The 18,530-nt window shown below is 41.9% G+C and overlaps 1 protein-coding gene across 1 annotated transcript; it reads right to left on the bottom strand.

The window, feature by feature from the left end:
- Positions 1 to 295: 295 nt before the first annotated feature.
- On the bottom strand, positions 296 to 12,879 carry LOC139374772 (uncharacterized). Its single transcript, XM_071115907.1, has 8 exons — positions 12,366 to 12,879; positions 11,824 to 11,954; positions 11,451 to 11,630; positions 7,779 to 7,943; positions 5,635 to 5,746; positions 5,271 to 5,398; positions 2,165 to 4,138; positions 296 to 2,016 (listed from the first exon to the last, which is right to left on the bottom strand). Exons 1-7 carry the CDS (start codon positions 12,646 to 12,648, stop codon positions 3,263 to 3,265), a joined length of 1,875 nt encoding a protein of 624 aa, XP_070972008.1. The 5' UTR covers positions 12,649 to 12,879; the 3' UTR covers positions 296 to 2,016; positions 2,165 to 3,262.
- Positions 12,880 to 18,530: the final 5,651 nt, after the last annotated feature.

Genomic DNA, 18,530 nt, shown 5'->3' with positions numbered 1-18,530 from the left:
GGAATGTGATGAAAGAATTAACATCTGAAATAAATCATTCTCTCTGCTATTATTCTGACATTTCACATTCTGAAAATAAAAAGTGGTGATCCTAACTGACCTAAGACAGGGAATTTTTACTAGGATTAAATATCAGGAAGTGTGAAAAACTGAGTTTAAATATTAAATATATTTGGCTAAGGTGTATGTAAACTTCCAACTTCAACTGTAGCCTCGTTATTGTTATTCTTATTGTGTTACTTTTGTTTTACATAAAAAAAAACGGTGTATTTCGTAAATATTTTCTTAACTCTTCTTGAACTGCACTGTTGGTTAAGGGCTTGTAAGTAAGCATTTTACAGTAAGGTCTACACATGTTGTATTGGGGGGAAAGTGACAAATACAGTTTGATGTGCATTGACAGACAGCAGCATGGCACAAAAGTACGGAACAGGCATCAACAACAGTCAGTGGTTGACAACCAAACGAGGCAGGACTCAGCTAGCGCTATCAACCCGTTCCTGGACCAACAGGGGAAGTTATGACGGTGTGACAGTGCCCCTGATAATGAAATGGGTGGCTAGAGAGTAACGTTGTCTGGATAAATGTATGGTTATAGCGTGTCTACATTGAGTCATGACATAATCCCATAACGCCTTCTGATTCATGTTTATTGGTAGTTGAGATTGAATAGTCTGAATAGAATTGTCTATAGGCCGATATTACAAATGTAAACGGTAATTACTATGGAGCGGGGCTAGCTACTCATATTGTTATTATTATTATTATTATTATTTTAAAATCAGAATAACTGATTTTGCCTCTTGTTTCATCCTAGATATATCCCAGTCAAGAGCAGAGGGGCCAAAACAGTCACATCTGTAGTTTTTCCCTCTGACCCTTCAGGGGGATAGAAGACGAGGCTTCATGAAAGAGTGGTACAGTACGCATAAATTACTAGAATACTCTCAGAGTAAAGACTCTGCCTACTGCTATGCTTGCCGGCACTTCAGTCTCCCCCTCAGGTGATTCAGTGTTTACATCTGAAGAGTGGTTCAAAAATTTGAAAAAAGCTACTTACAAAGATGAAAAAATTAGAATCACATACTAATGCTATGTTAGCATGGGCAGAATATGAAAAGCCGACTGCAAGCAAACGCTCCCTCTCAACCTCTTTAAATGGAGAATCTAATAAATTAGTGAGGGGAAATAGAGAGTACATTAAAACTGTTGGGAGAAACCCTGCTCCTCACAGCTATGCAAAACGTTGCACAGAGAGCACATAAAGACACTGCAGGTCAGAATAAAAAGGACATTTCTTCTCTGCTATGGAACTGCTAGCCAAGCATGATCACAGTCAAAAGAAAAATGACAAGTCAAAGAAATGCAACATACTCTGGGCATTGTACACAAAACAAAATAATTGCTTGCCTGGCTGAAATGGTACGCACCTCAATAATTTGTGAAGTTGCACAAAGTGAGGCTTTCAGCATTATGGTTGACGAGACCAAAGACATTAGCAAGAAGGAACAGATGTCCTTTGTAATTCGATACTATTACAATGGGTCAATATGTGAAAGTTTCCTCACCTTTGAAGCAGCAGAGCGCCAGGATGCTACAGCACTTTTACAGAAAATTGTACAAATACTGCAGAAGTATGGCCTTGACTACAGAAACCACCTAGTAGGGCAAGCATATGATGGTGCCTCTGTCATGAGTGGAAAGGACACAGGTGTGCAAGCACACATTAAATCAGAGGCCCCATTAGCTTTTTATGTTCACCGAAATGCACATTGCTTAAATGTAGTATTAGTTGACAGTGTAAAATGCATCCCTGAAGCCTATTGTTTCTTTTCTATTTTGCAGAAACTGTATGTCTTTGTGTCAGGGTCATATGTGCACCAAAGGTGGCTAGAGGTACAAAGGGAGATGTTTCAGGGGGCCCCGAGAGAGTTACAACAACTGATAGAGACATGGTGGGCATGTAGGTACAATGCTTGCAAGACCGTGAGGGATTGACTGCCAGCCATCATACGTCTACTGAAAGAAATATCTGAAGAGAGAAATGGTGACAGAGCTGTAGAGGCAAGAGGTCTATTAGCCCAAATATATCTAAAGTTTGTTGGCCTCCTTATAACATTCACCAATGTTTTTGGTGAGATAAAACATCTATCAGATATTTTACAGTCCCCACAATTCAACTTGGGCACATCAAGGGTATTACATTTCCACTCCAATAGTTCAAAGACAGGTCAACACAGATAAGGAGTCATTTCGGGCAAGTTCATTCATTCCAATTGTTGACGTGCTTCTCTCTGAGGTGAAGAGAAGATTTTCTGAAGAAAATTGTGTCATAATGCAAGGGATACAAGCCTTGAATCAGCATGTGAGCGCCGTTTTTCTGTGCTAAAGTTAACACCCCAAAATTGCTCAATCGCTCGTCCCTCATTGTATTTCTCAAGACAGTCTTGATTAAGTGTAGAGTCAAGAATTTTGTGGATGTGTTTGCCAAAAGACACAGCAACAGGCGAATAAAGCTGTACTGAAAATAATGTAGCCTAATAAAGCAGGGATATGAATAGGTTGTGAGTAGGCTATAGTAAAATGTATATTGTTGTCCATGATTATGCTTTCGTTTTTCATTTTGGGACATATATAATATTTTTGTTTACAAAAAGACACAGCAACAGCCAAATAAAGCTGTATTGAATATAATTGGAGGCCTCTGTGTGGTGTTTTTAAACTCAAGTAGGCTTGTTCCCAGTAAATGTATTGTTCCTTACAATCAATGTACTCCTTCAAATTAAAGCTGTATATTTGTATTTTTAAGGAAAAGGACAACAAGCCTATTTGACGAACAATGAATCGCCTAAACACATGTATATACAGATACATGACACATTAAAACAGGATTGTTGTGGAACTCAAAATGTTAATTGTACCGTTATTAGTCTATGCACATCAGATAAATAGTAACATTAACTGTAAAATAAGAAACCAAAGTATATCCGTATGCGATTCTTTAACTCTCATTTTGACATCGTTTTCAACTTGCCTATATACTACAAAAGCATAATAGAATTCCTGAAATTCAGTTAAGGCTTTTGGTTTTGGTCTGCCACCCCAATATTTTCAGTGGCCCCATCTGGCCACCCCGATGAAAAATGTCTGGGGTCGCCACTGAACTGAGGGACTTACCCCAAGACACTTCACAAGATAGCGATAATATGTCAGCTAAAGAATAGTTCCCAGATATCCTCTGTGTACATCTAAAACCACACTGCTACGATTTCTCCCCATTGTGGACACTCCTATGTCTGGTAAGGTTAGTCAGGAAGGAGAAGCTCTTGTAACATAGTTTGCACTTGAAGGGCTTCTCCTTGGTGTGAACGGTCTGATGCATCTTCACATAATTCGCCTGAGCGAAGCGCTTCCCACATGTGGGGCAGGCGTACGGCTTGTCGGCATCTGTCCTAATACTCAGCCTCCCACATTGTGACCCAATGACACCAGAGGAGGTAGAAGCAGGAGCCACCACCCTCATGTGGTTAGTGTTTGAGCTCCCTCCTTGACTTCTAGCCATTGTTTGGGTGTTGTTGGGATTGTGTGTTGTGTTGGTAGGGTAACGATGAGGTAGCTGAGGAAGACTAGACCCAGGTCCAGGCCTTTTATGAACCCAGTCACTAGGCATTAGACGAGACCCTGAAAGAGAAGACAGATTTCCTGTTAGATTCCCATCAGGGGAGTCTCCTACCACTCTCTCTGAAGGCTGAAGCCCAGGGTGACCTGCTCTGTTCATCATGGATACTGCGGTGTTTGTATCATAGGAACAGGAGGGTCCATCTCTATCAGCCCCAGGCCCTGCTTCATCCCTGCACTGAGACTGTGAAGAGAAGGGTCTGGGCTGCAGACTGGATCCCTGACTGGAGCCTCGGTCTCTCTGATGACCACCATGACTGAGATTGTTCAGTCCACCTGTCCACTGGTTGTGTTCTGTGTGGTGGTGGATTCTCTGTCGTGGATCCGACTCAGGAAGGAAGAGCGGCGGCTCCTGATCCATGATCCTGATCCGGGGCCAGGGCTGGTGACCAGCCACCTCAGAGGTCCAGTCTCTCCCACCTTCAACACTGGATATCAACAAGTCCTCATTGACTGCAGACTGTAAAAACAAATAGAAGAGAAATCATAATGGTTTATATAACAAACTTTTTGCTGTACACACAGAAACATGACAAGATATACTGAAATATTAACCACCGTCAATGGGGGTATAGGGATATAACCGGGTTGGGGGATACTTTTGAAAAGGTTCAACATTACATGAAAACACTTTTCAATAATGAAGCATTTTTATAGACATCGACTCTGCCTCATCATACTCATTCTTTCCTCAGTTCATCTCATCCAGTTCCCTACTACATCCTAAACCAACAGAATGAACTACAAACGAACTAACTAGTACTACGTTACATGTCACTATACATGGACTGTGTGCATTTTCTGCTGGTGTATCCTGAGGTAGCTCCTCTCTGAGAACCTCTTCTAGCTGTGTGTAAAGGAGAACGGCCTCTCTCCCGTGTGGACCATCAGGTGCATCTTCAACTGGTGAGAAAACCTCTTCTCACATTGGGGGAAGCTGAAAGGTTTCTCCCCTGTGTGGACCCTCTGGTGCCTCTTCATGTGGTACGAGTCAGAAAAACGTCCCAGCACAGGTGGCAGCCCAACAATTTCTCCCCCGTATGCATCCTCTGGTGGATCTCCACCTGTTTGGTGAAACTGAAGGCTTTCTCACAGAATGAACATGGGAAGCGCTTCTCTTTGCCACCGGATCTACTGATACCATTACTTCTACTGTCATTTGTGAATGGGCTTGTGTTGCCATTTAGTGTTGCGGCATTGGAATTGTCTGAGGTCTGGTTTAACATTAGGAGATCGTGAGGAGGATGAAGGCCAGGGAGTGTCTGTGTTGTCGCAGAGTCCATGTTCCAGTTGATAGATCCTATAGAAGGCAGGCTGAAGGCAGCACCTGTTACGGGGTTAACCTGAGGCGCCATCAGTCTCTCTGAATCAAAACTATAGGAGCAGGACGGAGCATTGCTAGCCGAGTCTGTGGCTGTTCTCATACAGACACCTCCCCGTCCCCGCAGACCAAATCTACGCCTCACCCTGGTCTCAGCCAGTCTGTTGTCATGGAGACTTAGTTCGGTTGCTGTTTTGTGTTCAACTGTCCGTTTCTGGTTAACAGTTTTGTTCCCCAGCCCAGAGTTAAGGACGCTGTCCAATCCACTGACCTCCACTATGTCGCTTCTGGTCCTGGCCTGTTCAGTGATGTTGTCCCCTGGGCCCTTTGCTGCACCGGTCAGAGTCTGGGAATCCAAGATGGCCGCCCAGTCTCCTCTGTTTGCCTCCAGCCAACCACCTGCAGGAAGAGGTTACAAAATAGACTTTACAAACATGGCAAAGAACTCATAGACCAATGGAGTTTGAGTCAATTACCGGGTCAAGTTCATACATTATAATGTGTGCTTTAGTATGTAAACATAAGTTGTATTGATTTCATTTGATCAATGAAGAAAATCAAGAATGAATAATATGCATTACTATTCCATTTGAAGATCAATTACTGTATCTAGGCTATATGTATTTCTTCCTTACCTTGCTCCCCCATCTTTAGTCCACTCCGCAGGTCAATGCTCTCTGGTCCGTCCTTCATTGTCTCTTCTTTGACCAGCAGCAGATCAGGCTTCCCATCCTCCATGTGTACTGACTGTAAGAGACACAGAGTGAGAGGATGTTGGATCAAGAAATCTGATATGAGCACCCTGTGATGGAGCATATTCTGATGTTTGCATAGTACTTATAGTGACCCATGTTAGGTAATTTGATACTATGAGAGCTTTATCCGGGTGGACTGAGCTCTGCCAACACTGCTCACCCAGTTCCCGCTCCAACCATTGCATCCAGCAACTTGAAGGAGATCTGTCGAACGCTCAGTCTACTCTGCTCTTACGTGGATGGCCAAGGACCTGGCAATGCCTCAGCTTACTCAGCAAATAGCTGCAGATTATTCCATGCCTGTTAACCCTTAAGTGGATGAGCTGAATACCCCCTCTAAATCTCGTAGGGGGTAATGCACCTAAATGTGCGTAGTATGATAAAAAAAATGGGCACAATTGTCATTTGGATACATAACTAGTGTCCTGACATTCTGGTTCTCTCGGAAACATGGTTAAATGGTTCTGTCTCTGAAAAAGACATTGAAGCCTGCATTCAAAATGGAATAAATATATGTTTTATCTCACCCATATACACACACACACACAATACCTCATAATGACAAAGTGAAAACATGTTTTTAGATATTTTTGTACATTTATTGAAAATGAAATACAGAAATATCTATTTTACATAAGTATTCACACCCGAGTCAATATTTTGCACCATCGAGTACAGCTCTGAATCTTTCTGGTTAAGTCTCTAAGACCTTTCCACACCTGAAATGTGCAACATTTGCCCATTATTCTTTCCAAAATTCTACAAGCTCTGTCAAATTGGTTGTTGTACATTGCTAGACAATCAATTTCAGGTCTTGCCATATATTTTCAAGTAGATTATCCACTCAGGAACATTCACTGTCTTCTTGTTAAGCAACTACAGTGTGTTGTGTTCTTATTTTTCAGAGTAAATAACTCACGGACACTAGAGAAGCTTTAACCAAGTTTAATTCTTCCCAAAGGTTCTGTACAGCTGTAACCAGACAGCAAAACGTTTCTCACATCACAGTACAGCATATGTACTTTGGACAGTGTCCATATTGATCGTGTCCCTGCCTACAAAAGTCTGGGCATCTTTATAGCTGAAAAGCTGGTATTTAAAAAGAACATGGATGAGCTATTTAAGAAGCTGAGAATAAAAATAGGCTTCTAAAGAAATAGGTCATGCCTCTCGCTAAATAGTAGACAGCAAATTATTCAGTCTATGGCGACATCACCTATATGAACGCAGCTGCCACTTCATTAAAGCTGTTAGATGCTGTTATCATAGTGCTTTATTACGGGCGACAGATTTAGAACTCATCAACGCAATCGCTATAAGAAGGTCGGTTGGCCCTTTTTGATGTCACGTAGGTTGATACATTGCTATATTTTCATTTATAAAGCCTTTTTACAAATACTCCCACTGTACCTAACATTATTGCTAAACTTTAGACTTATGAGTTACCACAACCGGTGTCAGGGTTGGCAAACTCAGGGAATTCCTTTGGTATCTACTAAGTTAGGTTCTTGCACCTTCTTTGTGGAACAATCTTCCAAATGTTGTTACATTTGATGTTTTGGTGCCTCTAAGGCAATTCAGAAGGCTAATTGAGGACCTTATTACTGTTTAATGTGTTTGTTTTTTATGACTGTTTTTCATTCTGGTTTCATTTTGGATTTATGTTTTGTGTGTATTTTCTTAAATGTTTGTTATTCAGGGCTCATCTGTAAAAGAGACCTTGGTCTCAGTATGACTCCCTGATGAAATACATTTAAAATAAAAAACATGTTAGTTATATTGATTACTTGACACTCTAATGGTTTGATCATTAAAAGGCATGGTCCCACAGTTTAGACAAAATTAAATCCACAAAGCATCTCAGAGTAAGAGTGCTGACGATTAGGTCCACACCTGTCTATATAGTCTTATTCATTATGATCTAAAAGGCTAAACTGACCCTAGATCAGCACTCCTACTGGGAGAAGCTTTGTGGATACGGGCCCTGACCTAATACCATACAGACAGTAGTTCAGTGGGCTCACCTCAGTGAGACTGTGTGTGGTCCTGTGCTTCTCAGCTGGTTCCTCTGTGGGTTCAGGAGGAGGTGGAGTCTGGTTGTCCTCCATGACCATGGTCCCCTCAGGGTTCCTCAGACCATCCTCACACCCCTCCTCCTTCAGCAGCAGCACCTCTGGACCCTCCTCTTCCTGGAAGAGAGGTGATACTGATTAAATAGACATACACTTCATCAGATACATTATGTACACACGCACACACAGATACAGTGGCTTGCGAAAGTATTCACCCCCTTGGTATTTTTACTATTTTGTTGCCTTACAACCTGTAATTAAAATAGATTTTTGTGGGTTTGTATCATTTGATTTACACAACATTACCTACCACTTTGAAGATGCAAAATATTTTTTCTTGTAAAACAAGGAATAAGACAACAAAAAAAATATATATTCACCCCCCTAAGTCAGTACTTTGTAGAGACATCTTTTGCAGCAATTAAAGCTGCAAGTCTCTTGGGGTATGTCTCTATAAGCTTGGCACATCTAGCCACTAGAATTTTGCCCATTCTTCAAGGCAAAACTGCTCCAGCTCCTTCAAGTTGGATGGGTTCCGCTGGTGTACAGCAATCTTTTATTCATACCACAGATTCTCAATTGGATTGAGGTCTGGGCTTTGATTAGGCCATTCCAAGACATTTAAATGTTCCCCTTAAATCACTCAAGTGTTGCTTTAGCAGTATGCTTCGGGTCATTGTCCTGCTGGAAGGTGAACCTCCGTCCCAGTCTCAAATCTCTGGAAGACAAACAGGTTTCCCTCAAGAATTTCCCTGTGTCCATCATTCCTTCAATTTGGACCAGTCTCCCAGTCCTTGCCAATGAAAAACATCCCCACAGCATGATGCTGCCACCACCATGCATCACTGTGGGGATGGTATTCTCAGGGTGATGAGAGGTGTTGGGTTTGCGCCAGACATAGCATTTTCCTTGATGGCCAAAAAGCACTCATCACCCCAAGTACCTTCTTCCATATGTTTGGAGAGTCTCCCACATGCCTTTTTGTGAACACCAAACGTGTTTGCTTATTTTTTTCTTTAAGCAAAGGCTTTTTCTGGCCACGCTTCCGTAAAGCCTAGCTCTGTGGAGTGTGCGGCTTAAAGTGGTCCTATGGACAGATACTCCAATCTCCACTGTGGCGCTTTGCAGCGCCTTCAAGGTTATCTTTGGTCTCTTTGTTGCCTCTGATTAATGCACTCGTTGCCTGGTCCGTGAATTTTGGTGGGCGGCCCTCTCTTGGCAGGTTTGTTGTGGTGCCATATTCTTTCTAGTTTTTAATAATGGATTTAATGGTGGTCCGTGGGATGTTCAATGTTTCTGATATTTTTTTATAACCCAACCCTGATCTGTACTTCTCCACAACTTTGTCCCTGACCTAACAAGTAATTTTTTTCATTTCACTTCACCAATTTGGACTATTTTGTGTATGACCATTACATGAAATCCAAATATTTTATTCAGATTTTGTAGCAACGCTAACGAGTGCATCCATTCATCTTGGCCTTCTTGCCATTGTAAATTACACACGCTCTCACTGTGTACTCCAAGTGGGCCAGAATAGACTGAAAGAGTACATACCAGTTTTTTATTAGAATAGATCAATAAAATAGAATGGCCCGCCCTGTCCTTCATCAACAATTGGTGATTACATAATTATGCATTGTTTGCTTCCCCTTGCTCATCAACCCATCATACTTTAGCCTACTTCATTTATTTAATCTGTTATTATGTGTGTGAATTTAGTTTCGGTATAGTTTAGTTTCAGCTTTGAGACAATTATCGGCATGATTATCAACTGGGCATGGCATCTTCAACTATCGGAGAAGGCCTTATTGTGGGGAGAAGGGGCAACTTGGAAAACCAAAATGACATGCCCTCCTAAAACGTTCTAACACCAGTTCTGTTTGTGATATTAAGATTCTGAAAGTGTGTATTATAGACTTATTTAGGAAAAGTCAAGGATGGAGGGGGGCATGACGTTAAAAAATAGCAGAGAAGCCTAATACATTTTTTTTTTTTTAAATAGAGCAGTCCATATGATTGCTTTAGAGCTTCTATTGTGAGTTTTATAGTAATGACATGTAGTTTAACTGTAAAAAAATGTATTAGTCTACCTTTTAATGTGGCATGAACACAACACGTCATGTTTTCATCTGATTGTAAAACAACCCCCCCCCCATTAAAATAAATAAATACAAATAGTATTTTCCTACTTGCACAGATATTGCTGAATAAAGAACTACTTTATTGAGGTAAACTATGATGCTATGATGAGTTGCTCTGGATAAGAGCATCTGCTAAATGACTACATTTTAAATGTAATGTCTTCACAAAACAATCATCAGGAACCTGAATTTTCTCCATAAAATGTTTCCTAAAAATGGTCTTGGATAAGAAATTAAGTAGTTGAATGGAGGTAATGAAACAGGCATTTCTGAACACCAAACAGCCTACAAAGTACAAACACAATATGTAACAGACTTTTTAGGCTTATATATGCGTTGTATATCACACAATATCTGGATGCAATATTCTACCCAGTAATATTCAACACTGAAATCTGTTAGTCTCATTATTCCGAATGCATCTGTGGATCTTTTCTGCTGACAAGAATGAAAATCAGAAGCTATCGAGTGAAATTGTATTTTTTTTCTGCAGGTGTATCTTGAGGTAGCTCCTTTCTGAGAACCTCTTCCCGCAGTGCAAACAGGAAAACGGCCTCTCTTCCGTGTGGACCTTCAGGTTGCCAGCCTGGGCAAAGCACATATGACCCCGGGGGCAGCTGAAGGGTTTCTCCCCTGTGTGGACTCTCTGGTGCCTCTTCAGGTTTCCAGCATCAGCAAAGCGCATGTGACACTGGGTATAGCTGAAGGGTTTTATCCCTGTGTGGACCCTCTGGTGGATCTCCACCTTCTGGGGGCAGCTGAAGCCTTTGTTACAGAACACACAGAGGAACCGTTTCTCTTTGCTATTGCCGGATGTTGGTGTCTGTCCCTGAACCTTGGCCCTTTGGTCTTCTGAGTTCAATACCTGATCGAAAAGGACACAGCCATGTGAATTGGAAGGCCCCATCGACGTGGACACAGGTTCACGATATCTGAGCACGTGCAAATGGGAGTGGGTCACGACATTTGAATTTGTCTCCAAGCTTTCCCTGTAATCTAAGAAATATCTGCCTTGTGAGTGTCCTTCATCTAAGTGAGTCTCATCGACATTCCATGTCAGAGGCCCGTCGCCCTCCACTTTCACGTCATCTACCACTAGATCCTCCCCATTCTTATCTAGGCACCCTTCAGAGTGTATACTACTACTGTACTGGTTCCAGTCCCCTCTAGACAGATCAGTATGTGTCTCTAAACCCAAGGGCATGTTGCCAGGGTCCATCTCTGTAGTGGAAGAACAAGACAGATCATTGCCAGTCTCTAACACACAACCTGAGTCCCGATGGGAATGAACCATCCTCGGGCTCGTAATACCGTAAAGCAAATACTCTGAGCCGGGAGCAGGAGCACACCCCAGTGGTCCCAACTCCAGTCTCTCTGGGTCTGATCTGTGGTCAGGTCCTGTGTGTAAGAGCCTGTGTGTCACAATTAAATTCTCGCTTTCTGTCTCTGACTTGAGGACGGCGTTCAGCGTTCCACTGACCTCCATGATGCTGCATCGGTTCTTAGGCTGGGGCGGGGCAGCGGGGTCCTCCGTGGCTAAAGGGGGCACCACTCCAGCCACTACGCCAGTCTGGATGCTGTGTCGTGGGTCATCTCCTTCAGTCCTCTCCTGCTTGACGAGAGACGATTCTCCAGGACCTGCAGCCTCTGCATCTGCAGACTGACACAAGAAGAGAGGAAGTTATTGTCGGTACATGAGTTGAATTGGATAACAATGTTGTAGGGAAGTCTCACAAGCTCCCCTGTGGCAGATAAATAAGGATGTACAAATGAATAGCTGAGGGGAGCCTTTCTGAAATAAACTAGTCACATTCAATGTACTGTCATTTTTTATGTTACACTATGACACCAACCTCTATTACGATAACATGCTGGGTTGAGGTTCCACAACCCTCATCTATAGATATGGGTTGGTCATCTCTCCACGAGTTGTGTCCCGCTGGCTTCACAAAGCCCCTGTGGCCTCCAATAAGATGTCCTTCACCTGAGAGTGATTGTGGGAAAAGAGGTGGTTAAGTTATGTACTGTCAATGCTCAAAGGTATATTGTACACTATTGTCACTGTCTACAATTGGCAAGGATGTAAGGTAACACTTATTCATAACTTTTTGATATACAATTTGATGGATTATATTCCATGTATCCCCCCCAAAATATTAAGTATAACAATAGGAAATTCAAGAATTTGGTTATAATAGGATAGTGTCTTTGTGCAAGAAGAATTTGTTCTTAATTGATGTGCCAGGTAAAATAAGATAGCTATCTTGCGAAAACGTTTTTATTCTAAGTAATCAGGGGAAGTTGCATACTATCCAAAAACTGACCAAGACTCAATTCTGGGTAACACATCTGAACACATGAGGGAAACGGGGCGACAGGCCCCTGCAAAATGTACCTCTTGCCATTCCTCTGTATCGGTCGAGGATCTTGACACTACTGGGACGACTGGCGAGGACGCGCTCTCGAATTGTCCTCTCTGCGCGCTCCCGTGACACCTTTAGTTCCGATAGCTGTAGCTTCCTCCGCAGTCCCCTGTTTTCTTTCTGGCTTTGAGAAATTTCCAAACGAAACACTGCATAGTCGTCGTCTACGATTTTACAGATCTCTGCCACTGCTGCATTCGCTAGTACCTCCATGATGGAGGCTATTTGAGTGTGAAAAACCATACAGTTAGCCATTGTTTGCTAACTTTTGCAGCTAGCTAGCATTACCTACATAACATATATCAAGTCCTATCTCCAACGCGAATTAAAGACTACATGAGGTAAGTATGTGATGCTGTGCAGTTAAATGGATCATATTTTAAGGTTCTATTGCGTTAATAAACGTCCAAATAACAACAATAAAAACGTTAGCTTGGAAATGGTTCTAAGTCACCTGTTCACTTCCGTTTACACAGAAGAGAAAGGAATCTTATTTGTTGGCGTCATAGCTTAAAGGGTGTGGTTAAATGAAAAAGGAATGCGCGCTGTCCTTTGAATTACGGTACTCCTTATTACATTACACATAAAATCTCCTCTGATCAGTATCTTTCAAGCTCAAAGCAGACTTGCTTACAAATAACAGTGTGTTAGAATAGAATAGAAAATAAGAAATAACTTTATTCCAAAGACTCAGTAAGGTAAATATTCAAATGTCCTAGCATAGGTTTACTTCTTCCTGTGAGTTTCCGGCAGGCAGAATTGACACTGTCTTGCTGTCTTTTACAGGTCGGAGTATGAATTGCACATTATGCCACAGAAAAGATGGGTGGAAAATAAATCGCACCACTATCTAACTCTACACATATACAACAATAAACCAATACCCTACTAGATCCTACTACAGGCCAGCAGCTGCTGCCACTACTACATCTATTTTATGGGATTTACGCTCCATCAGTGCAGACAATTAGTAACCATAGCAATAAGAGCAATAAATACTACCTCACTAAAACTCATCCTGGATTGCTCTCTTCAGGCCTACTCACTGGGGGCTCCCAGTCAAATCACTTACCCTTGGGCTATCCTCTACTCTCTTCACTGCCTCAGCATAGGAAACTTTCTGCCCCACTCAAACTCGTCTCTCTCACAGAGCACCTCGTATCCCCAGCTGTATGGGTGCCCTACCCCATTCATACACGTTAACTACCGCCTATTAATGATAGAATTGATGTTAGCTCTAAACGTCAACACATATCGCTTGCGGTACGGTTTTGGAAACATAAGGAATGCAAGTTTTATATCAGCAAAAATAATACAAGGTTAAAACAGGCCTTTATAGGGTTAGGATTAGTGTTCCCAGACGTCAATGGCAGCATTCCAAACACTTCAAATACACACGCTTGCCCCTCAGCCCTCAAATTAAGTGGACACTTCTGATGTCGTATCATGACGTCTGACGAGTTGACACTTGCAGGGAAAGGGGCGAGGGAAGAATTAATGAATTTTAAATGGGCCCCTCTTGCCCGGAAATTTGTCACTCATTCATCCCACCGTTGTGTTTTCAGTCATCATGGTAACTGTTGTGTGTGCCTTATATGCGCTAAAGTCAATTATGATTGCATTTCATATCTTGGCTAGAAGACAATGCATCCGTAGACATCGAATGTTAGCCATCCTAATACGTTATATCAGGTAAATCGAAAATTACAATGTACGTGATTTCAGGGAAAGTTATGTGCGCAAGTTAACGTTTCCAAAAGCTAACCAAACAAAACATAATTACTGATATGATAGGTATTTGAGCCCTTAAGTGCATTAGTAGGACAATTTCAAACTTATTTGCATTATTTTTTACTTACACTTGTGTAATATTCATATGTGTAAACATACTGAATTGTAATTGGATGCAGTTTACCACCATATCATACTGTGCTATGATTGGTTAAGACCACCCAAATGGTTAGGTCATGGTCAGTTTGATTGTTACGGTTTTCTTCCGTCGAAGGAGAGGCGGACCAAAATGCAGCGTGGTAATTTTGATACATGTTTAATAAAAGAAAGAACACGAACAATACAAAACAAGAAACGTAACGCGAAAACCTAAACAGCCTAATCTGGTGCAAACTAACACAGAGACAGGAACAATCACCCACGAAACACTCAAAGAATTTGGCTGCCTAAATATGGTTCCCAATCAGAGACAACGATAAACACCTGCCTCTGATTGAGAACCACTTCCGGCAACCATAGACTTTTCTAGAAAACCCCACTATACCACAATCACAAAACCTACAAAAAAAAACAAGACTAAACACACCACATAATAAACCCATGTCACACCCTGGCCTGACCAAAATAATAAAGAAAACACAAAATACTTAGACCAGGGCGTGACATTGATCCTGGTTGGCGATACGTGAACATGCCAGTTATAGCTAGCTAATAAAGAGCTATGTTAAGAAATATCCTATAGTACTGCATTTTATTATTTTGTACAAAGTGTGCAAAACAAGACAACTTGTATGTTGACTTCTCCATATTAATGTTGGTTTTAAGTTTTGGCAGACTTTTCTTAGTGGGTGTACAATCATCATGAATTGAATTATGGGGCGTTTCAGGCCCGGAGTGAACATAGTTGTACACTCGCAAACTATCAAAAACGAGGGCTGAGGTGCTTACGTTGCCAACTTCCCTTGCTTGACTAATAATTTGGACCAACGGCAAAGATGGCCGCGGGGATTCCCCCAGGAGCATAAGGCGAGGGTAAGTATTTTATGAGTTTGAAACGCAGCCCATATCTCCATGTTGCAGCACATGTTTACAGAAGACAGAAGGACCTCCTGTGCTAATTAGCTATCTAACATGCTTTGAACCCCTGTGTGTAACGGAAGGAGGCTGCCAGAAACTTGTAACTGAATAATACTGTCTTTTAATAAAGCCAGTTAAAACAGTAAGTGTATAATTTGCATTTGTGAAACTATTTTGATGTGGTATTAAAGTAAAGGGCTTTGTTTCTAGAACCGCATCGCAATTGAGAATCGATTTAGACTTTTTAAGAGTACATCTTGGGCGCCCACATAGTTGACACACAGTGCTTTCTCAATCCTAGTCACTAAATTATGTAGACAACGAGTGTTGAATAAAATTATATCTTAACTTACTCTGCCGGTTTTCCACAGGAAAGTATTATTAAACCAACTTCAAAACACGGGTCTATGTGTGTGGCAATCAATATGTTTTTCTCAGAACCGTAGGCACACACACGCAAACCATGCATACTAACCAAAGTCTTGCAGGTGTTTACATGTTTTTGCAAATGTGATAGAAATGTCTACTTCAGTACCACTCTAACAAGTCAGGTAAATAATACTTTCCTGTGAATATTTTGTCTCGAAGGACCACGGAAAATTGAAAGAGTAAGTTCAAATATAATTTTATTCAACATTTCGGCTTGTATAGGACCATTTCCAGAATGAAACACTGTCTTGTTCCAGACGGTGTATTTAAAAGAATTCTGGTCCCCAGGCATTCTCTATCCCAACTTTAAACTCCCTCTGACTATGCCATCCTGCACATATCTCACATTGTGGGATCACACTGCTGCAACATGTCCGAAACCTAGGCCAGGTTCAGAACCTAGGCCCGGTTCAGAACCTAGGCCCTCACAAAATAACAAATATTACCTTACCAGGGAGAAACTCTGTGTCAAAGCTCAACAAGACAGATTATTCTCAGTCTTGCCATTGCCACCAGGTCTATGTCTCACCAAACTGGGCGTCAAACACCAGGAATATTTTTTATTTATTTGATCAACCTCTACACTCAATGCTACCCCACTGATCACTCTTTTGAACGGTGCCCTGCTCTGGAGAGCAAAGCACAACAAGGGTCGATCCCTGAAGGGTATGACGCGGAAAATGTCGCTAACGGATAGGGCTGCTGTGCTTCTAGCTTTTAGAAAACTTTGCAGTATTTAGTTTGTGTTATTTCTTACATTATTAGCCCAGGAAATGTTTTGTTATTACATACTGCCGGGAATAACTTTTGGAAATCAGAGCGGCGGTAACTCACCAGCATTATCAGAATTATGACCAGGAATACGACTTTCCCGAATCGGATCCTTTGTTTGTACACCCCAAGGCGATTGAACTGATTCCAGAGGCTGATCCAAAACACCGCCAGGCAGAAAAGAGGTGCTCGGAGTGGACTTCTAGTCCGACTCAGGAGGCGCATACACCACCCACCACTTCCGAGTATGTTACTCGCTAATGTTCAGTCTCTGGATAATAAAGTTGTTGAGCTCAGGGCGAGGATTTCCTTCCAGAGAGACATCAGGGATTGTAACATACCCTGTTTCACAGAAACAAGGCTCTCTCGGGATATACTGTCCGAGTCCGTAAAGCCAGTTGGGTTCTCAGTTCATCACGCAGACATGAATAAATATCTCTTTGGGAAGAAGGGTGTCATGTTTCATGACTCATGGTGTGATTGTGATAACATACAGGAACTCAAGTCCTTTTGTTCATCAACCTAGAATACCTAAATCAAATGCCAACCGTATTACCTCCCAAGACAATTCTCTTCGGTTATATTCACAGCCGTGTATATTCCCTCTCAAGCCGATACCACAACGGCCCTCAAAGAACTTCACTGGACTTAATGCAAACTGGAAACGACATATCCTGAGGCCACATTTATTGTAGCTGGAGATTTTAACAAAGCAAATTTGAGAAAAATGTTACTGAAGTTCTATCAACACATTGACTGTAGTACTCGTGCTGCTAAAACACTCAACCACTGCAACTCCAACTTCCAGGATACCTACAAGGCCCTCGGCAAATCTAATAAACTCCATTTTGCTCCTCCCTTCCTATAGGCAGAAACTCAAACAGGAAGCTAGTGAGGGAGATATGAGTCTCCAGCTTCAGAGATTTTTTCAGTTCGTTCCAGTCATTGGCAGCAGAGAACTGGAAGGAGAGGTGGCCAAAGGAAGAATTGGCTTTGGGGGTGACCAGTGAGATATACCTGCTGGAGCGCGTGCTACGGGTGGGTGCTGCTATGGTGACCAGTGAGCTGAGATTAGGCGGGGCCTTACCTATCAAAGACTTATAGATGACCTGGAGCCTGTGGGTTTGGTGACAAGTATGAAGCGAGAGCCAGCGAACGAGAGCATACAGGTAGCAGTGGTGGGTAGTATATGGGGCTTTGGTGACAAAACGGATGGCACTGTGATAGACTGCATCCAATTTGCTGAGTAGAGTGTTGGAGGCTAATTTGTAAATTACATCGCTGAAGTCGAGGATCGGTAGGATGGTCAGTTTTACGAGGGTATGTTTGGCAGCATGTGTGAAGGATGCTTTGTTGCGAAATAGGAAGCCGATTCTCAGGAAGTGTATAGGAAATGTTGGACCCACTGTGACTATTAAAACCTACCCTAACATGCTTTGTAAATCGGCAGTGTATCAAATACTTGTTATCCCCACTGTAAATCTTTCAACTATGCTGTGATGTTTAACGTCCAATTTCAATCTATCTAATTTAATAGAATCCACAGATTGTGAGTTGAAGATAAATACTTTTACTAGGAGTATTAATAATTGACTGACCCGGTCTCTCCAGACCTCCTAACAGTACTATTTCTAGGGTAAATTTTGATCAATGCTATGCATTTTTAGCCATTCCTGAACCTGAGACCAGAAACAGGCTACCTGAGTGGCAATGCCAAAATTAATGGTCTATTGATTCTGTATCATCACAACAAAATCTGCAGAGCTTCAATGATTTTATGCCCCAAATATTCCACATTTTTGTTGGTGGCGAGAATTCTATATAATAATTTTAGCTGAAAAGCACGAAGTCTTGAATCTTGCGTTGTTTTATATATCAACTCATAAACCCTGTACCATGGAACTATTTTGCAATCTGTATGGCACAGTTGTCAACATACTGGTTCTCAAATTAAACTGGTATACTTTTGATCCTTTATATTGGGCAGACAGACCAGTTCCCTACCTCCTCCCGCTGCCACCTGCCTCCTCCATTTTTGGGGTAATGCTGTAATCAATTGGTTGTACTCTTGGATTGAGCAGACCTTCCCATACAATTCTGATAACTCCATGAAAGACACAACTCTACCA

The sequence above is a fragment of the Oncorhynchus clarkii genome, chromosome 19, assembly GCF_045791955.1.
Source record: "Oncorhynchus clarkii lewisi isolate Uvic-CL-2024 chromosome 19, UVic_Ocla_1.0, whole genome shotgun sequence".
Taxonomy (NCBI): Eukaryota; Metazoa; Chordata; class Actinopteri; order Salmoniformes; family Salmonidae; genus Oncorhynchus; species Oncorhynchus clarkii.
Note: the sequence above shows the minus strand (reverse complement) of the source record. Positions and strands in the feature narration are given on the sequence as shown.

Coding starts and splice junctions, on each gene's coding strand:
- LOC139374772 (XM_071115907.1), bottom strand. CDS start 12,648: ATGGCTAACTGTATGGTTTTTCACACTCAAATAGCCTCCATCATGGAG. Junction 7,944..11,450: donor ACCGATGCAGCATCATGGAG/GTCAGTGGAACG, acceptor CCTCTCTTCCAG/GAAGAGGAGGGTCCAGAGGT. Junction 5,399..5,634: donor ACTAAAGATGGGGGAGCAAG/GTAAGGAAGAAA, acceptor CTCTTCCTGCAG/GTGGTTGGCTGGAGGCAAAC.